The sequence below is a fragment of the Garra rufa genome, chromosome 10, assembly GCF_049309525.1.
Source record: "Garra rufa chromosome 10, GarRuf1.0, whole genome shotgun sequence".
NCBI classification, from domain to species: Eukaryota; Metazoa; Chordata; class Actinopteri; order Cypriniformes; family Cyprinidae; genus Garra; species Garra rufa.
Window position 1 is genome coordinate 42,540,320 of NC_133370.1, and position 22,165 is coordinate 42,562,484.

The 22,165-nt window shown below is 33.3% G+C and overlaps 1 protein-coding gene across 1 annotated transcript; it reads right to left on the bottom strand.

Moving 5' to 3' along the window:
* Position 1: 1 nt before the first annotated feature.
* fzr1b (fizzy/cell division cycle 20 related 1b) lies at positions 2-12,580 on the bottom strand. Its single transcript, XM_073848150.1, has 15 exons — positions 12,362-12,580; positions 11,697-11,841; positions 9,180-9,281; positions 8,991-9,054; positions 7,266-7,393; positions 6,548-6,624; positions 5,854-5,959; positions 5,470-5,547; positions 5,323-5,388; positions 5,126-5,228; positions 4,852-5,033; positions 3,239-3,472; positions 3,053-3,157; positions 546-638; positions 2-462 (listed from the first exon to the last, which is right to left on the bottom strand). Exons 2-15 carry the CDS (start codon positions 11,769-11,771, stop codon positions 421-423), a joined length of 1,455 nt encoding a protein of 484 aa, XP_073704251.1. The 5' UTR covers positions 11,772-11,841; positions 12,362-12,580; the 3' UTR covers positions 2-420.
* Between the last annotated feature and the right edge of the window lie 9,585 nt (positions 12,581-22,165).

The window sequence follows — 22,165 nt, forward strand, 5'->3', positions numbered from 1 at the left end:
ATTAGTGTTAAGTGTATTTATTTCTCACAGATTCCATGATCTGTTTTGATACACATATAAAATATTGAAATTTTCATAACAAGCCATTTCATTTTAACCTCATGGCTGACAGTCATGATAATGACAATATAGGTCATATAGGTTCATTTCTCTATTAATACTTCTACTTATACAATAGCACATCTGTTTGGACATCCACAATATACAATAAGAAGAAGAACGGACTGAATCCTAAACATAAACAACAAGCCCTCACTCAATTTTTTCGGGATAAAACAGAGTAAAAAAAAGTGAGAGTGAAGGAAGTGCTGGGGTCTCTCTCTGTCAAAGGGGCTAGAGTTGATGCAAGGACATAGAAGAGTGAGTTCAAGGTTTTCATTCGATCACGTGATTGGATGGATTGCTCTCTCCGGCTGTGAATTACCGTATCCTGGTGAACAGGTTCAACACTGATTTAGATTCCTGGAGACAGAAGACAAATAATGTGAAACAGGTAACGGTGAGATGCAGGACGATCCAAATGTATCAACTGAGTTCAATCTGACCTTGGTGCAGCGTGTTTTGCTGAAGACATTCCAGAACCTTAGCGTCTCGTCTCCCGCTCCTGTTACGATGGCCTCGCCATCTGGAGACACCGCCTGTACACAACCAGACACATCCTCAACATACGCTCACTTCTCATGTGTGTCTGAACTAGCACAGGATCACGTTATTAAATTACACATGGAAGATTTGATTACTCTTTGTCTTCGCCGGTCATTTGTACTTAATTAAAAATCTGATCCAGAGAGAACCGTGCCTTATGGATGATAATAATGGCAGTTTATAGCATCCAGTGTCTCTCGAAACTATTCTGAGCTATTTTGTTTGAGTTGTGGGACTCTGTATTTGTACTCCCCTAAAATATCAAACTCAATATTATTTAGAAACTATAATAACTGTGTTGAAGTCACTGGATGTTCAATTGAGCTCTAAAGTTTACATTAACATTTAGCAGATTCTGCAAGGTGAATTATTTTGCCAAATTAAGAGGGATTATACAAGATACATGTTTGTTTTAGTTTAGTACTGACCTGAATAAGATATTTCACATGAAAGATATTTACATATAGTTTACAAGAGAAAATAAGTTTAGAAATGACCCTGTTCAAAAGTTTACATCCCCTTGTTTCTTCATACTGTGTTGTTACCTGAATCAGTTTTTCATGAGTTCCTGTGTTTGTCCTGAACAGTTAATCTGCTTGCTGTTCTTCAGAAAAATCCTTCAGGTCCAACAAATTTGTTGGTTTTTCAGCATTTTTGTGTATTTGAAGCCTTTCCAACAATGACTGTATGATTTTGAGATCCATCTTTTCACACTGAGGACAACTGATATGCAACTATTACAGAAGGTTCAAACACTCACTGATGCTTCAGAAGGAAACAATGTATTAAGCCGGAGGGTGAACATTTTTTTTTTTTTCTCACTTTAATTTTTATTGCATTTTTAGTATGTCACAACTGCTTACAATCAAATGCAATTTTCCAAATATCAGAAAAGGCTAATTTGAGTCAGATATGACATTCCATTTCAATAACAAGCAGATAACTAAAACAAACCAAAAAATAAAAATAAAAAATACAGAGCCTGTGGTGAGAATACTGTAGAAAAAAAAATTCAAATAAAAAACATGGTGCATATAAAAAGGAAGACAATTGGGTATAAAAGAAAAGGCACAGTTGACATATATGCCTAAAACTTTGGCGAGTACAATCTGAGAGCCAGAGCCCTTATGCTTTGTCAAAGTAAAGATTCCATTTTTGCCATCTTTTGGCATACAAGTCCACTTTCAAACGTATCACACCAGTCATATGTTCCAACGTCCTCATTTCCTGAATTACATCAAGCCATTGTTGCTGTTTAGGTGAATCAGGCTTATACCAGCTTCTGGTTATGGTTTTCCTTGCTGCTGTAAGGAGTGTTTTTACCAGGTATCGATCCTCCTGTAGTGTAACCAGTGAGATATGACCCAAGTACAAGACAGTGCATGAAAATGGTATCTCATATCCAAGCACCTTTGTTAGGGTTAAATGCACATTTTTCCAAAATGGCTTCAGTTTTTCACATCTCCAAAAAATATGTGTATGGTGTGCTTCTAAGCAGCCACATTGTCTCCAACATTGTTGGGGTGTAGAAGAAGCTTTACTGCTGATTTTAGGTGTAATAAAGAATCGTACTAAATTCTTCCAATTAAATACTCTCAATTGTTGCGAGCTTGTGGAGGAATGTTGAATTTCACACATATCAAACCATACATCTGGTAGGATTTCTACATTTAATTCTTTTTCCCACCTTGATTTAAGGTATAATGTTGAGTTGGCCTTACTTTCCATAATACTTATGTAAAACATGGAGATTATTTTGGGTGAACATTTTTTAATTTGAAGATCAGGGTCAATGTAACTTATTTTGTCTTGTGGGAAACATCTTCTGTAGCTTCTGAAGGACAGTACTATATGAAAATGATGATATTTGATATTTAGGCAAAATAAGAAAAATATACACATCTCCATTCTGTTCAAAAGTTTACACCCCAGGCTCTAAATGCATTGTCTTTCCTTCTGAAGCATCAGTGAGCATTTGAACCTTCTGTAATAGTTGCATATGAGTCCATCAGTTGTCCTCAGTGTGAAATAATGGACAGGGTTTAAATAGACAAAACTGCAGAAAAACCAAAGAATTTGTGGGACCTGAAGGACTTTTCTGAAGAACAGCCAGCAGTTTAACTGTTCAGGACAAACAAGGGACCCATGAACAAAAGTCACTAAATAAAAAATAATTTTTTTTTATAAATGCAACTATTATTTTCTCTTGTGGACTATATGTAAGCATCTTTTATGTGAAATGTCTTATTCCGGTCAGTACTAAATAAAAAAATAGCATACATTTCGTATAATCCATTTTATGTTGGTAAAATAATTAACATTTTATTGTATGTAAACTTTTTTTTTTACCTCAACTGTATAAACTGCATATCTACAGTATTTCTGAAAAAAAAAAAAAAACACTTACTAAGTAGAGCACTCGGTATGAATGTCCTGTGAGTTTGGCCACCTGGGTGAGTGATGGGTATTTCCACACCAGGATCTGGTTCTGGGAGTAGCCATGTGTGCTGACCTAGTGGACATCAATGGTTAAAGCCATTATGAGGGGAAAAGCATTTTTTGGGGGGACTGTGATTGTAGGTGCTTGTCTTACCAGCTCGTTGGCGTGTTTGGACCAGGCCAGGTTGCAGACCTGTGAGCCGGTGTCAGTACTCTGTAACGCCTGTCCGGTCAGAGTGTTCCAGAAGCGAAGGCATCGGTCGGCCGTTCCCCCTCCGGAGGCCAGCAGGCCGTGCTGGTGAGGAGACCAGGCGATGGCCTTGACAGCGGCCAGATGATCGCTGTACTGCTGCACGGGGAGCAGACTGGAGCTGTTCCACACCAGTAACTAACAACAGGAGACGAAATAAAACACCAGTTAGTTTTGTGTCTATTGTGTCTGTGCTATTCAGAACAAAATGAAATTATTTTTGCAATTTGTTTTGCACTCATGCTGGAAAATTTGTCTTATAAACAAAACTGAAATCAATATTCTAAGAGCCAGTTTTACTAACAGCTTGCAAAATAGTACTGTCAGGATTTACTAAAGACACACAAGTGAAGAATTAACAATGAAAAGGCATGGGTTGTTTTGCACCCGATCTTATTGAATTTGTAGGTGTTTCCCTTTCAGATGCAAAATTTATGGGAGGAGAGTATTAAAATAAATCATGCAACGTGTTTTACTAATGTATCCTAATGAGTCAAATTACTGGCATTTGTGCCCTCATTTAAAGGGGTCCTATTATGCTCTTTTACAAAGTCTTTATTTTGTTTTGGGGGTGCACTAGAACATGCTCTCATGCTTGGTGGTTTGAAAATGCATTATTTTTCACATAATTTACATTATTACAATAGCTTTCTCCCCAGCCTGGCACAAATGGCTCGTTTAGTTCCGGGATTGATGAAGGTCCGCTTCCCAAAAAACGGAATGTGTTGTGATTGGTTAGCAGTCCCACTGCATTTCAATTGGCGAACAGCTTAGACGGCTGCCACGTCCCTTCCCAAAGCAGCTAGCTAGATTACAGTGATTCTTACGTTTTAAATATGGATTTTTTTTTACAAAAACACATGGCAAAAGGAGGCTTTTACTGACTTTGCAGCAATGTAGGATGATTTTAAAGTTGGGGAAGAAAACGAGATGGGAGTTTTTCGACATACCCTAACTGTATTGACCTGGATCATACAGACTACGCATGCACATTGCAGAGACGAGACAAGACGAGCATTTTGAGGTTAAAAAGTATGCAAACTGTCAATTTGTTTAGAAAATAACAGATTGTTTCGCAAGAGAAGACCCTTTTTCCTCAGCTGGGATTGTTTAGAGCCCTTTGACGCTGCATTTAAACTGCATTTTGGAAGTTCAAACTTGGGGGGACCATACATATCCATTATAATGTATCCTGAAATGTTTCCTTAAAAAACATAATTTCTTTATAAGTGAAGAAAGAAAGACATGGGGGTGAGTACATTATCTGTAAATTTTTGTTTTGGAAGTGAACAAATCCTCTAATGTTAGGTGGGATTAATTTCAGACAAAAATGTGTGATTAATTAGTTGTTGTTTTTTATCAATTGACAGCACTTAATTTTGTTTTAAATGTTTGTTTTTTCAAGGAGTAAAGCAACTCACACAGACCATGTTCTCAGCCAGCTTAGTCAAGTCTTGCATGAAAGGGCTTGTTCATTTGTTCTGCTAATTAGATGATCCCGTTCACATGGCACTAACCTTGTTATCGTTCCCTCCAGAGGCAAGGTGCTGGTGGTCAGGTGACCACTTGAGGCCACACACTTCCTGCCTGTGGCCCTGGAGGCGTCTCTCCACAGGAGGAGGTGTCCTCACGTCCCTCTGCAGAATCACTCTGTCCCGGCTACCTGACGACAGCTGCTCTCCATTCCACGCAAGTGCTCCTGGGAGAGAAGGAGAGAATAAAACCGTTATTTGCTCTTGATGATTCAAACCAGCAAACATTTCAAGTGAGTGATTTCTGTGAGACACAAACCTACGCGTGCGGAATGTCCCTCTAAGCTGGTCAGCTTCCTCCCTCCAGCTGCGTCCCAAATCTGGACAAATCCCTTATGGGTCCCTACAGCCACTAAACTTCCCTGATATAGCGACAAGGAAGAAAATATTATCCTGAACAAGCACAAATACAATCATAAGTGAGAAATCTTTTTATAATAAGAGGTTTGTGCTGACCCTCTCATTCCAACACACTGATGTAACAGAGTCACCATCCACTGATAAGTCACACAACCGTGTCACCTGTGTAAAATGAATTGCTCATTACCGACAAACACATTAGATCACATCTGTAGCTGTTTCTTCTTGCAGTTAGTCTCATACCTGACTGGTACAGGCACTCCACAGATAAACACAAGCCCCCAAACCAACACTCAAGAGATTTCCAGCTGACCAGTCCACCTGTTCACAGACATTTTCAATTAAATCAGTGTACTGCAAATGTTACCATCTTTTGTATAAAGGAATGCATATTATAGCATATTCATATGCATCTATTATTGGAATTTTAAATCTAAAATAAGTATTATTATCTTATTGCATGGTGAACTATTGCATATCTGAAATACTAGATAGTTATCGATCAACTGTGACATACTTCAGTTAAAGTTAACTAATGACTAATAATGTACTGTCAGAGTGATACAATATTATTTAATATTTATAAAATTGTAAATATGCATAAAAATATTTGTAAACAAGGCGTACCAGGTTGAGGTAAAAGTCGTCCTGCAACTCTGGGGCATCAAGAACCTTGAACGGGATCTTGGAAATCTTGCGAGCTGGCTTTCGGGGTGAACGCAATAGTTTGTGACTGCAAAAAATAAATAAAATACAATTTTAAAAAATTAGATAAAACCAATAATGTACAAAAAACATTGTTTTTATGTGCTATAACAGAAAAATAGCAATAAAAAAAAATCATAAGCAGTTTTGTATGGAGCCCCACACACAACATGTAGGATTAAATAAATATTATGGCCATAAACAATTTTTTTTTCTTCTTAGGACTACTTTGTGTCCAGGTTTCAATTAATTGTTTTCCTTATTTCAGTTAAATCATGTTCCTGTTGTACTATTTTGTTCCTTTGTTTTAATTTACTTTAATCAACACCATATCTTGGGAACAAATTTGTGTTTTTTTGCCACAAAATGTTTTTCTTCACATGTCATGTGCAGGGCTCTGTATTTTTGTCTTTTATAATCAAAATATCTAAATCTTATAGAAACAATTTGCCAAAAGGATAAGAAAAATAAGCTTAATTTGATTTGTCATGTTTTGAAAATCTTCTAAAGTACATTTGTCATGTTTTACGATAAAGATGTTTTGCAGTGCACACAATGAATTAACAAATTATTAATTCTATTTTGAATTAACACAGAGATAACAGACAATCAATACCTTTTGTTACTGAGAGGAGAGAGGGAATAGGGGGAGATTTCATTGTCAAAAGGCACTCTCTTTGTGTGGATGGTGTACTGAGAGACACAAGAAAAACAAGAGTTTAATACAATATAATAGGGTCAAAGACATTAAAATGTCAAAAGAAATTTACAAAAGTGATTTTATGTGCATAGAAAGCACATCAAATGTAAGTAAAGTGTCTAGTTTTTGGAGAATAAAATGTCACAATTTGGTTGTCATTCAGTGTAACACAATATTCATGTACAAATTAAAACAACATGCTAATTCTGACTTGTACATATTAAAATATATAAAAGAATAAGGGAGCATATGAAATTTTATTGTGTTTTAAATGAGTAAAAAAATCTTACTGACAAATAGGATAGTGATAGTGGCAAATATTTTAAATATTCAAGTTTTTGGGGTGAAAGTAATTCGTCTTTTAATGTCATAAATTGATTTTTGTTGTAAATATGCCTGACTAGGTTGTTACACTGAATGACATTTTAGTTGATGTCTTTTGTAAGTTAGTGAAAAATGCAGGATATTTATTTTTCGCTCAGAAAAACAAAAACAAAAAAGCTGTGAAATTAAACAGAAAACATTTTAATTTTTTGGGGGAAAAACAATAACAATGATAGTGTATTTTTTTACATGACAGTGAATCTCACATGGATCTGTCATGTAAAGGTTACAGTGTGTTGAGTGGGCTCACCCTGAAGAGGCTGTGTGTGTCCTGTGTGAGGATGGTGTGTCGACGGTCATCTGTGTGAGGATCAGGCACGGTTTCAATTCCTGCTCCCAACAGCTCATTCCTTAGCAGTGCAGCATACGCCACAGCATCTGTAAAACACCATGCTTTTTTTGTTTTGTTATATTTTTAATTTTAATATTTATCTTATGCTTTAGTGTGCCAACAGGAAACAGCAATTTCAGATTTCCAAGGCATTCCTTTTGCTCCTTTTTCCTCAAACAGCTTATTTATTAATTAATTTATTTATTTGTAGATAGATAGACAGATTCACAAGTTTAAAAAAACAGCATTTTGCTAAATAAAAGTATTTTTCTTTAATTTCTTTCCATAAAAACACTACCAGTCAAATGTTTTTGAACGGTAAGATTATTAATGTTTTTTAAATTTTGAAATATTTTTACTATTTAACTTTTTCTGTTTGAATATATCTTAAAATGTAATTAATTCCTGTGATTTCAAAGTTGAATTTTTAGCATAATTACTCCAGTCACATGATCTTTCAGAAATCATTCTAATATTCTGATTTGCTGCTCAAAAAATTAATATGATTATTACGTTAAAAAAGCGGCGTAGAATTTTTTCAGGTTTCTTTGATGAATAGAAAGTTCAAAAGAACAGCATTTATCTGAAATAGAAATCTTTTGTAACATTATAAATGTCTTTATCATCACTTTTGATCAATTTAAAACATTCTTGCTAAATAAAAGTATTAATCTCTATCATTTCATTCTTAAGAAAATAAAATAGTGATAGTGTATAATGTTACAAAAGCCTTTTATTTCAGTAAATGCTGATCTTTCAATCTTTCTATTCATCAAAGAATCCTGAAAAACAAGAAAAAAATAGTTTTAAATATTGATAATAATAATATAATAAAAAAAATCTTGAACAGCAAAGCAGTGTATTAGAATGGTTTCTGAAGGATCATGTGACACTAAAGACTAAAGTAATGATGCTGAAAATTCAGCTTTGATCACAGGAATAAATTACATTTTAAAAATATATTCAAATAGAAAGCAGTTATTGTAAATAGTAAAAATATTTCACAATATTACAGTTTTGCTGTATTTTGAATCAAATAAATGCAGGCTTGGTGAGCAGAACAAACTTTTTTTTTTTAAATGTAAAAAACATTCAAAATCTTAATGTTCAAAAACTTTTGAATGGCAGTGTATAATATTACAAAAGATTTCTATTTCAGATTGATGCATTTTTTGTTTTTACTTTCTGTGCATCAAACAATCCTGTAAAAAGATAATAATAAATGTTTCTTGAGCAGCAAATCAGCATATTAGACTGATTTCTGAAAGATCATGTGACACTGTAGACTGAAGTAATGATGCTGAAAAATCAGTTTGCATCACAAAAATAAATTACATTTTAATATATATATATATATATATATATTCAAATAAAAGAAAACATTATTTTACATTGTAAAAATATTTCACATCTAAAACTTTTGAACAGTAGTGTATATATATTCAAAATGATTTTAAGTGACAGTAAATGCTTTTATATTGTTAAAAAAAAGTAACTGTTGTTTATCTGTTTATCTTTCTATTCATGAAAACATCCTTAAAAAAAACAGTTTTACCCAAAAAATCTTTTGAAAGGTAGTGTTTGTGTGTGTATATTTAACAGTTGAAAAATAGAGGACCTTTACAAGATGCAGAATGACCCCACCTTTCCCCGTGTCTGTACTAGCATCCTTCGCTCGCTGATTCTGATTGGGTGACCAACAGTTCTCCTGCAAACGAACATGCAAATATCAAATGGATTTTTAGTGGTGCAATGACACCCATGTACTGGCTTTTATTTAGCATTCTTCTTTACAAGGATGAGTGTAAACACTTCAGATGAATGGAAACTCACATTGGCATAGTGGAAGTTTATGCTCCAGTTGCTGCCGGCACGTGTGGGGATGAATCTATCTCCTGATTTCACAGTAACCGGACTGCACGCTGCATACCCTGACTGCACACACAGGAACACATTCACATTTCTGCCTCTTTAAAGGCACAGTCAACCCAACAATGAAACTTCTTTTATTATTTACTCTTGTTTTATTATCACATACAATATGAGTTGCTGTTTATTTAATTTTACAATTATTAGGTAATAAGTTATATAAGAAATTGTAATCTATTCATTTAGATTAAAATTGTATGTTAAAGGAGTAGTTCACTTCCAGAACAAAAATGTACAGATGATGTACTCACCCCCTTGTCATCCAAGACGTTCATGTCTTTCTTTCTTCAGTCGTAAAGAAATTATGTTTTTTAAGAAAAACTAGGGCTGCTCGATTACGGCAAAAATCATAATCGTGATTATTTTGGTCAATACTGTATTTAACATGATTATGAGTGAATGCGGAACTTTATATGATTGATTAATTTAAAGATAGCAATACAATTTTAAAAAAAATGATTTTTTTTTTTTTTTTTGGTAAATTTTATGTAATTAATTGAATGTAAAATAAAACAGAATAGTCTTCACTGTAAGAATTAAACATGTTTTGTTTTTTTAAAAAAACTACAAAAGTCCCTCCATTAAGAGCAGTTAGTGATTTTGTCTTTGGCTTTTGTTGTTTGAGACTGCAGAAGGAATATTACTTGTTGCCGCATTAAGAGCTGCACGGATCCAATGTACTGTTACACACGTATTTTCATTCTCAACTGTTTACATTAATTTCAGACATAACTGATGAAGGTTTACACGAATAATCACCAAACGCTGCATTTTGGCATGTATTTGGCCGTTTAGGTACGCATCTTAAGCTAAACGTTCACGTTGTTCTTGTTCTGTTCCGTCTCTGAATGCATTCACAGAACAGCACAAATTCTCTTTCGTGCTTTTAAAAATAAACATTAATAAATCAAGCACATCCTATTTTATGCAAGTCATGTTACATGATTTTACTGATTTGCATGTGAAATGGAGCGAAAGCGCACAAAGGGGGAGGAATCGGGAGCAATAATCGTTTTATCTCGATTATTGTATTTTCATTATCGTGTGAATCCGAAATCGAAACTAAATTTCGATTAATTGCACAGCCCTAAGAAAAACATTTCAGGAATTTTTCTGTGAGTTTTAACGTCCAAAATGCAGTTTGAATGCAGCTTCAAAGGGCTCTAAATGATCCCAGACGAGGAAGAAAGGTCTTATCTAGTGAAGTGTTCGGTTATTTTCTTAAATACACTAATATTTATACACTTTTTAACCACACATGCTCATCTTGTCTAATTCTGTCCGGTCCAGTTCAATACAGTTAGGGTATGTCGAAAAAATCCCATCTCATTTTCTACATCACTGTTTTACCTTTTTTTGTAAAGAGCGTTTGACCTTCTTTGCACGTTCACTTTGTAAACACTTGGTTGGCACTTCTGCAGCGATGTAGGATGATTTTGAAGTTAGAGGAGAAAATGAGATGGAAGTTTTTCGACGTACCCTAACTATTGAACCGAAGCGCACAGAGTACGCATGTGCATCACAGAGCTAGACAAGACGAGCATTTGAGTTTAAAAAGTGTGTAAATATTCATTTATTTAAGAAAATCACTGATTGTTTCGTTAGATAAGACCCTTATTCTGGCTGGGATCTTTAGAGCCCTTTGAAGCTGCATTTAAACTGCATTTTGAACGTTCAAACTTCACTATATGTGACCCTGGACCAGAAAACCAGTCTTAAGTCGCTGGGGTATATTTGTAGCAATAGCCAAAAATACATTGCATGGGTCAAAATTATAGATTTTTCTTTTATACCAAAAATCATTAGGAAATTAAGTAAAGATCATGTTCCATGAAGATTTTTTGTAAAATTCCTACTATAAATATATCAAAATGTAATTTTTGATTAGTAATATGCATTGTTAAGAACTTAATTTGGACAACTTTAAAGGTGATTTTCTCAGTATTTAGATTTTTTTGCACCCTCAGATTCCAGATTTTCTAATAGATGTATCTCGGCCAAAATATTGTCCTATCCTAACAAACCATACACCAATAGAAAGCTTATTTATTGAGCTTTCATATGATGTATAAATTTCAGTTTTGTAAAATTTAACCTTATGACTGGTTTTGTGGTCCAGGGTCACATATGGAGAAAATTCCTGAAATGTTTTCCTCGAACAACAATTTCATTACGACTAAAGAAAGAAAAACATGAACATCTCGTATGACAAAGGGGCTGAGTAAATTATTTGTACATTTTTGTTTGGGGAGTGAACTAATCCTTTAATAAACTGCTTGCACTGACATGCTTGACAAGAATATGTTTATATGGTTAGGAATCCGTTTAAAAATATGGGTATTTTTATTCTCACAAAGGGAACAATGTCAAATAGCCATCAGTTACAAGATAAACAGACTTCTAAGGTTGTTTTATGCTTACCTTGGACAGGTGGCCCTCTGGGACGTTCTGGTGGTTGATTTGCCTTAACAGGCGTCTTTCATACTCCTGGTCCATTTCTACTGTAATCTACAGTACGACTCTCTCCCTCAGTCTGCAGATGGGGGTCCTTCCAGGTCTCCCATCCCTAGAGAAAAAAATAACACTATACTCACAATATTTACTAAATATCTTCTCAAGTGACAGATGTCAGTAGGCGTCAAACCACACACCTATAACATTGTCAAATGCTAAAACAGCTCCCACAAAGTTCGTCTGTCATTATATATATCAATTCATCACTTTTAGATTTTTCGATTTTCGACCTGGTTTACTAAAAAAATATTCTAAATAAAATATTATCTGCTAAATAATAAGCAAAACACCACATTAACCATATTGGAAATCCAAAAGCACACGTTTTTAAGTAATTCACGGCCATTTAAAAAAAAAAAAGACCGAGTGTTTATAGAGGAAACAGAGCATTAATGCCAGCAGCAGGAGGGTTGTTGTAAACACGCGAATGTAATCAGTTGCCATGGCAGCTCGCTAGCAGAGCTAACAGAGGTTTAACATCTAATATTATGACAGGATAACAACGTATTTTTATGAGTTTGATAAATAGAGAAGACCTTTAAACCTCGTAGTATTAAAGAGAATAATCTTACCTTAACCGAGTGCTCAGGAGACCCACATTATACTGTCATGTATGTTCAGCTACGTGCGCAATGATTTCCCAAACATCTAGTTCGTGCTTTCTCGACGCAACGACGAGGTATTAAGGCTGTTTCGGTAAGGTGCTGCCAAATTTTCCGTGTTTAGGGATGATGGTGCGATCATTGAGCAGAGGGCATCAATGTTTATGTTCATGTCAAGATGGCGAGCAAATCAGCTGTGAGGCGAAATAGTGTAATTCCGCGCACTACCACCAGAGGCGCAGAAGAGAACAGTGACAGTCCTGTATTATAATGACAGAAACCACTAGTACAGATTTTATATATATATTCAATTGTATCTATTTATTATTATTTTTATTTTATTTTTTTCAAAAATAAATTATAATACATTAAATGCAATTCATTAAGTTCACCGTTTTTTAAATTTCTTAAGTATAATTATTTGGATATTGTTTTGTTGAGCTTAAAGTAAAAAGCTTTTTGCATATTGCAGTAAAGAAAATTGTCTTGTTTAATGCTGACATTCTTTGCCATTTGGCATTATTATTAAGCATGCAATAAAAAAAGGTCAATAAAGAGAATTTGTTGTAAAATGTTAACTTATTTGTGACCCTGGACAATTTCTTTAAATTTAGATTTCTACATCACTTGAAAGCTGAATAATTACTCTTTCGTTGGTGTATGGTTTGTTAGGATAGGACAATATTTGGTCGAGAAACAACTATTTGAAAATCTGAAATCTGAGGGTGCAAAAAAAAAAAAAAATCACAATAATAAAAAAAAATAATAATAATAAAATAATTTTAATCTAAAATGTCTTTAAAGTTGTTCAAATAACGTTTTTAACAATGCATATTACTAATCAAAAATTAATGAATAGGAAATTTACTAAATATCTTCATTGAACATGATCTGTACTTAATATCCTGAGGATTTTTGGCATAAAATCGATCATTTTGACCCATACAATGTATTTTTGGCTATTGCTACAAATATACCTGTGCTACTAAAGAATGTAAATGCTATTTGTAAGTATATTATAGCTAGGCTCTCGTTTCCACACAGGAATTGCTTGCTTCTGAACATCATCACATCAGCTGTAGAAATGTGCCATCTGCTGGTAGCCATGTGACAAAATGAAGCTCCTCAATAGTAAACTTAAGTAATGAGTAAAGGAAACAGTTCCCACTGGCACATTAAACAGGCATTAAAATTATGTTTGCTCATTTGTTGTTAGATGACTCTAAATGTTGTTAGATGACTCTAAATTAGAAATAATTCTAATATGCTGATTTGCTGTTCAAGAAACATGTTTCATTATTATTATTAACAATATTTAAAACAGTTGTGTAAATTAGTTCAGGATTCTTTAATTAATAGAAAGATTCAAAGACCAGTATTTATCTGAAATAAAAAGCTTCTGTAACAGAAAAATTCTACTTAGCTGTTTTCAACATAAAGTGAATAATAATACTTTTTGGGCAGCTAATCAGAATATTAGAATGATTTCTAAAAGATTATGTGACTGGAATAATGATGCTGAAAATTCAGCTTTAAAATCACAGGAATAAATTACATTTTAAAATATATTAAAATAGAAATGTTAAATAGTAAAAATATTTTCAAAATTTTACTGTTTTTAAAATAAATGCAGGCTTGGTAAGGCTTGGTTTTTCTTTAAAAAACATTAAACATCTTACTGTTCAAAAACTTTTGACCGGGAGTGTAATTATGCCAAAGCTCTTTAAACAACTGACTTTTTTTTTTTTTATTTGTCCAGTTGTGCTATAAAAATACATTTTTCTAAGTTGCAAATGAAACATTTTAATGTTAAATCCATTGTGTTACTTTGCATTTCTTTATAATTATTCATGAAATTATCTAGTTCTTTCTGAGTGAGTCTCAAAGTAAATCATACACCATTTTATTCCAGTGATATACACTATAACCTTTTTTACTTTGTACAGATGGCAAGATTATGCAAGAATCTAATATTGGTTGATATCTGTTAATAAATCAAAAAATATAGCTGCTTATCATCTGGTGAACTGCACACAGAATGTAACATCAAGGCTTACACAGACCAAAGAAGGACTTGATGACAGTGGAGACAGCAGAGAACTGCAGTGGAAAGTGTCCAAGATGACCTAAAAAACTGCAAAGTATTTAACAACACTGTATAACAGACACATGGGACTGTACAGGGAATGTGGAGAGGAATAACTCTTTCCATGAGAAGCATGTAACTATAGGTCAAAGTCAATGCAAAGAAGGCCTCTTTCACTTTATGTGGAAACCTGGCCAACATCAGTAGAGCTCAGTAGCTTAATTTACATCCTTCAAGGCCTAACACAGAAATTAAAGTCTATTTTCTGTATTCTGTCTGTGATTTTATTTTCAATTGTTGGTTTATGCAAACTGAAGTGTTTGGATATATCATCCTGCTTTTTTTTCCAGCATCTCACACCATGAGTTTGTGACAACAACACAAGATCAATGCATCTCAGATCTGAAAGTTTATTGCATATCATTGAATATCATATTTCTGTAACTGGTTAACTGTTATAGCATATTTTTGTTCTTCATTATTTTCAAATATACACTTCCGGTCAAAAGTTTGGGGTCAGTAAATGTTTCTTTTTCTTCTTTTTTTTTTTTTGAAAAAAATGAATACTTTTATTCACCAAGGGTGTGTTAAATTGATAAAAAGTGATAGCAAATATTTACATTGTTAGAAAATATTTATATTTTGAATAAATGCTGTTCTTTTGAGCTTTTTACTCAAAAAATCCTGAAAAAATATCACAATTTCTAAATAAATACTTATATATATATAATCCAATATAGATCCAATATAGATCATTGTAATAATAAATCAGTATATTAGAAATGATTTCTGAAGGATCATGTGACACTTAAGACTGAAGTAATGGCTGATGAAAATTCAGCTTTGCATTTTTGATTAAATAAATGCAGCACAGATGAGCATAAGAGACTTTCTTTAAAAACATTACAACTCTTACTGACCCCAAACTTTTGACAGGTAGTGTATGTATATCTACTTGTAAATGGTTTATAGCAGGTGTTTATAGCAGAAATTAAAGGCTGTCTGTTTGTCCTTGTATTCCGTCTGTGATTTTTTTTTTTTCAATTGTTGGTTTATGTATGCAAACTGAAGTGTTTAGATATATGTGACCCTGGACCACAAAACCAGTCTTAAGTCGCTGGGGTATGTTTGTAGCAATAGCCAAAAATACATTGCATGGGTCAAAATTATTGATTTTTCTTTTATGCCAAAAATCATTAGGAAATTAAGTAAAGATCATGTTCCATGAAGATTTTTTGTAAAATTCCTACTGTAAATGTATCAAAATGTAATTTTTGATTAGTAATATGCATTGTTAAGAACTTGAATTTGGACAACTTTAAAGGTGATTTTCTCAGGATTTAGATTTTTTTGCACCCTCAGATTCCAGATTTTCAAATAGATGTATCTCGGCCAAATATTGTCCTATCCTAACAAACCATACATCAATAGAAAGCTTATTTACTGAGCTTTCATATTATATATACATCTCAGTTTTGTAAAATTTAACCTTATGACTGGTTTTGTGGTCCAGGGTCACATATCATCTTGCTTTTTTCCAGCATCTCACACCATGATTTTGAAACAACAACACAAGAATGATACAGTTCAACTCTGAACGTTTATTGCATATATCATTTGACATATTTCTGGTTAACTGTTATGTCATTCTTTTTATGTTCTTCATTATTTCGAATATATGTATATCTACTTATATATGGTTTATAGCAGGTGTTAACACTAGTGATAACAACTATTAATTCTGAAGGACGGGGTCGGGTGGGGTTGCTATAAACCATTAAAGTTAATTTTTTGGAGAGAAAAACCACCTCGCCCTTCTTTTGTCAATCACTGTGTCACACCCCCCACCACACAACACGCACTACACCACACCGATCAGGTACGACTCAGTTCGGCCCCCCTGCACGGCTGCACACCTACTGACCACCACCACAGTCCGGCAGGGGGCAATTACTACACGCGAAACCGTGTACAAATTTTTCTGTCGAGGAGAACAGGTACAGCGCCTCAGCTCCGCTCAAATGTTGTACTAAACCTGTGTAGCGGCTGAAGAGACCGAGCGAGAGAAAGAATTCCACGGTTCTTCTTCGATTCCACAGACTTTTATGACGTCATAACGCGAAGAGTTTTTCTAATCTTTATTTATCTTTAAAAATGTCTTTTTTTAAACTGTACTTGCAGCTTACAGATGAGAAGTCTATTGAAGAGAGTACATTTTCATGAACATTTCGTTTAAAGAATATATATTTTTGTAATAATTTTGTAGTAATTAGCTTTTTGTAGCAAGTAATTTAATAATGTAATGCCAAATTAAAAATTAAACTACTTCCAAAAAAATTTAATACAGTCATCATTTAATGACCGTCAAGTTGTTCCAAACCTGTATGAGTTTCTTTTTTTTTGTTGTTGTTGTTAATCATAAAATAATATATCTCGAATATATATTTGATTATATTTTAACTGAAGTATGTTATTCACATTTACAGTTAATGTATTTCAAATATATCAAATTGCAACTTAAAGGCACACTTAAGTGTGCCAGAAAAATTTCAAATATTGCAATTAATATATAGGCCTACCAGTCAAAAGTTTCTGAACAGTAAAAGTGTTCAAATGTTTTTTTTTTTTAAGTTCTTCTGCTTACAAAGCCTGCATTTACAGTATTTGACTTAAAGTACAGCAATATTTTTACAATTTAAAATAACTGTTTTCTATTTGAATTTCTGTGATTAAAACTAAATTTTCAGCATCATTACTCCAGTCTTTAGTGGCACATGATCCTTCAGAAATCATTCTAATATGCTGATTTGCTGTTCAAGAAACGTTTATTATCATTATCAATATTTAACAACTGAATACATTTTTTCAGGATTCTTTGATGAATAGAAAAATCCAAAGATCAGCATTTATCTGAAATAAAAAGCTTTTGTAACATTATACACTATACCATTCAAAAGCTTGGAGTCAGTATCATTAACAAAAAAAAGAAATTAATACTTTTATTTAGCATTAAGGATGCTTTAAATTGATCAAAAGTGATGTTAAAGACATTTATAATGTTACAAAAATTCTGTTCTTATGAACTTTTTATTCATCAAAGAAACCTGAAAAAATCTACTGTTTTCAACATAATAATAATAATAATAATAATAATAATAGATGTTTTTGAGCAGCAAATCAGAATAATGAATATGATAGAATGATATCTGAAGGGTCATGTAACTGGAGTAATGATGCAAAAATTAGCTTCAAAATCACAGGAATACATTCGATTTTAAAATATAGGCCTATTCAAATATAAAAAAAGTTATTTTAAATAGTAAAAATATATTTAAAAATTTTACTGTTTTGCTTCACTTTGGATGCACAAATAAATGCAGGCTTGGTGAGCAGACGAGACTTCTTTAAAAAACGGTAAAAATTTAACTGGTGTTCAAAAACATTTCACTGGTACACTGTAAAAAGTTTTCATCAGTTTCAACTTAAAAACTTAAGTTTAGCAGCTGCCTTAAAATGTTAAGTTAAATCAACTTAAGTAATTTAAACTCACAAGTTAAATTTTTTGTAATAAGTTAAAATGACTTGTAGTTTTAAGCTGATTTAAGCTGAACTTAGGTTTTTAAGTTAAATCTGGTTAAAACTTTTTACAGTGTAGTGTAAATATACTATTATTTTAATTTAAGGTATATCCAAAAACATTACATTCAGTTCATATTTAAGTGAATTTTTTAAGTATAATAAGTACTTTTCTTAAAAGGTATTGTAAAATGTACATCTTTTTTATAAGGCTATGCACAATTTTTTTCTAACTGAGATCTAGATCACTGTAAACCTAACAAAAATTCAGATTATCATGACCCTGACTGTGATTCAAACATCACATGTCTAACAAATGTTCTCGATAAATATGAATTTCTCAAAGCCAGTCATACATCCTCATATATACTTCACCAGTATATTCGATGAACTAATTACACAGCTTGACTAAATTAGACCGGTGCTTTATCTGATTACTGTCATGCTAGTGCAGCCGCACACTTCTCAGTATGAGGGATATGTAAATAAGTCCAGGCCTGCCTATGTAGTGATCCAATTGTGTAAAATAGGCTGCATATAGATAACAAGATGGCATGAGGGAAAAACAGGAGTTTCCCATCACAGCAGGCACTGACAGCAGGGCCTCCTCAAGACAAGCACTAACAACACCAGTTGCTGGAGAATAATCCCTAGTGAACAGTACATAGCTGATCTAGTATCAGTCATAGTTGTTTTGAAGTGAATAGATGCATGAGGTAAAGGAGTTTTTGACCTTTGATGACTGTAATATGCAAAATAGCAATGTAATCCTGTGCCAGTAAAGTGAAACAAAAATATAAATGACAGAAAGTGTACTGCATCAGATTTATCACTATATCTGTATGTTATATTGCTCTTATCAGTATTACCACAAACTTGTCAAACATTTTATATTGACTAATGCTGTAGGCCTGTCTAGAAATGTAATCCTGCTAAAACATTCCTTTCAAGATTTTAGCACACTGAACTCACTTTGAAGTAAGCAAAACCCAGGTTACGGATGGTGTTTGTTATACATGTTCACCAAAACCTGTGAGCGTGACACAAAGCAGTAGAGACGGTCATTAATGATGAGAGATATGCAGATTATGGCCATGTTTGTTGGTTGAAAGCAGTTCCTTTTAAAACACATGTTTGAGGCATCATTTGATCTGAAGCCCGCAGCTGCGTTTTTAATATGATCTCTTTGTGTCCAGCCGCCTCTTATCAGACCCTTCATTCGGTGCCCATGGCAACTAGGTTGAGAGACGGGACGCTGAAACAGAGGGGGAGGTGGAGGTAAGAGACGAAAAACAAGATGAAGTCTGTAAATGACAGCTCAGTGCCTAAAAACAAAGAACATAAGATAGGCTAGATGTAGAGGAAGTGTTGGGAATGCCAAGCTATTGTGTTTATTGTACAAAGATTTATGCGTGTTTGGATGAGTGCAGTGATTTACTTTCTGGGAAGCACTGCAGATAACACAAGAGGAAATTATTATGAAATAACGTAAACACCGGCAGACCCTAAAGGAATGCTAAAGCATAGGTCTGACACAAGACAGCAGGGAAAATTCCACCAACTGTGTTTCCTCCTCAATGAGGAAATGCACGCACATTGCATTTATCTTATGACATTGCAAATCAGTGAATGTGAAAAGCAGATTATAATGATCTATGAACTGTGAGGTCAGTGTGAGGTTACTGAGGGTCTGCAGTTACATACGCTCTTAAAAATAAAGATGCTTTTCTTCACCGCGATGCCATAGAATGATTTTTGGTTACACACAGAAACATTCAGTCTAAGGTTCTTTAAAGAATCATTTCTTTCTTACCTTTTTATAATTTGAAGAACCTTCTTTCGCCACAAAGAAGTTTTTGTGAAACAGAAAGGTTCTTCAGATGTTAAAGGTTCTTTATGGAACCATTTAGACAAAAATGGTTCTTCTATGGCTTTGTAAAACATCTTCATTTTAAACAGGCAAGGGTTCTTTAAAGAATCGTCTCTTTCTTACCTTTTTATAATCTGAAGAACCTTCTTTTGCCACAAAGAAGTTTTTGTGAAACAGAAAGGTTCTTCAGATGTTAAAGGTTCTTTATGGAACCATTTACACAAAAATGGTTCTTCTATGGCATCATGAAGCACCTTTATTTTAAACAGTCAAAGGTTCTTTAAATAAACATCTCTTACTTACCTTTTTGTAATTTGAAGAACCTTCTTTCACCACAAAGTTTTTGTGAAACAGAAAGGTTCCTCAGATGTTGAAGGTTCTTTATGGAACCATTTACACAAAAAAGGTTCTTCTATGGCATCGTGAAGCACCTTTATTTTGAACAGTCAAAGGTTCTTTAAATAATCATCTCTTTCTTATCTTTTTATAATCTGAAGAACCTTCTTTTGCCACAAAGAACCTTTTATGAAACATTCTTCAGATGTTAAAGGTTCTTTATGGAACCATTTAGACAAAAAAGGTTCTTCAATGGCTTCGTGAAGCACCTTTATTTTAAACAGTCAAAGGTTCTTTAAAGAATTGTCTCTTTCTTACCTTGTTATAATCTGAAGAACCTTCTTTCATCACAAAGAAGTTTTTGTGAAACAGAAAGGTTCTTCAGATGTTAAAGGTTCTTTATGGAACCATTTAGACAAAAAGGTTCTTCTATGGCATCGTGAAGCAGCTTTATTTTAAAGAGTGCAATTATGTATCATGAAGTGGAGGAAAATCTAAATTAAGAGTGACAAAACATCTTACTTTTGACTAATATGTGACCCTGGACCACAAAACCAGTCTTACGTAGCAAGGGTGTATTTGTAGCAATAGCCAAAAATACATTGAATGGGTCAAAATTATAGATTTTTCTTTTATGACAAAAATCATCAGGATATTAACCATTGTGCAACCTTTTTTTATGTTATGAGTGTGTCTGTGTTAATGCCAACTGCATAAAGTTTGACAAAAATGTCCACACTGAAACACATTAAAACTGCATTTTTTTTTAACCAAGGGCCATTTGACTACAATTATGCAATATTTGCTAATAGGCATTCATTTTATCAGCAAGGCTTCAAATTTTACATTTTTAACATTTTTTACTAGATTGTGCCATTTTTTTAAATTTGGCATATACATTTTTTTTTAAAAATCTAACACTACATAACAAATTTAAATGCCTCAAAATTAATGTTGTTGTTCTTCACTGACACACCCAAGAATCTAATAAGCAAAGAAAAATATTATGCTTAGCATTTAATTTATGGAAATTAACTACTATTTTTCATTTTTTCACAAAAAACACCTGTGCCATTATCTATAGATAGAACAGATGCTGGTTAAAAAAATCGACATCAGTGAAAGTGGAAAAAATATTAATAAATCATATTTTTATGTCAGTTTTTGTCCATTTTGCACCTATGTGTAACTTTTTTTTTTTAACACACAAGGGTTAAGTAAAGATCATGTTACATGAAGATATTTTGTACATGTCATACCATAAATATAGCAAAACTGAATGTTTCGTTAGTAATATGCATTGTCAAGAACATCATTTGGACAACTTTAAAGGCGATTTTCTCAATATTAAGATTTTTTTGCACCCTCAGATTCCATATTTTCAAATAGTTGTATTTTGGCCAAATATGGTCCTATCCTAACAAACCATACATCAATGAAAAGCTTGTTCATCCAGCTTCCAATTGTATACATCTCACATATAGAAAATCACATGGCAGAAGTCCTATGACTTCAAACTTATGGTTGATTTGTCGTATTCGAGGAACAATCTTTTCAGTTAAAGAAGTTTAGTTTGAGGCAGAAATACAGTGTTAGCTCATAACTGTAGCTCATCAATTTAATAATGTATTAATTGTTAAACAAATGGATGAGTCACTCAGTGACAATTCACAACTTGTCTTGTGTTATGACTAAAAATAAACTAAAACCACTTTTAGCATGCCGTTTATGATAATCTCTAGCTAGATGTTCTACTTTGCTTACTGATTTTTTTTTTAAGATACGCTTTAAGTAATGTTCTATTAGTGTTTGGTTCATTTGTATAACAATGATTTTGGAAACAGCACATCTCCGCATGTGTCCGGCAGAGAAAATGTGCAAAGTCATGCTGCCATCAACACATCTC

Excerpts from the sequence above, each read along its gene's own strand:
- fzr1b (XM_073848150.1), bottom strand. The coding sequence starts at position 11,771 with ATGGACCAGGAGTATGAAAGACGCCTGTTAAGGCAAATCAACCACCAG. Across the intron at positions 6,625-7,265 it reads ACACACACAGCCTCTTCAGG|TACACCATCCACACAAAGAG; the intron begins GTGAGCCCACTC and ends TGTGTCTCTCAG. Across the intron at positions 463-545 it reads GCAAAACACGCTGCACCAAG|GAATCTAAATCAGTGTTGAA; the intron begins GTCAGATTGAAC and ends TTCTGTCTCCAG.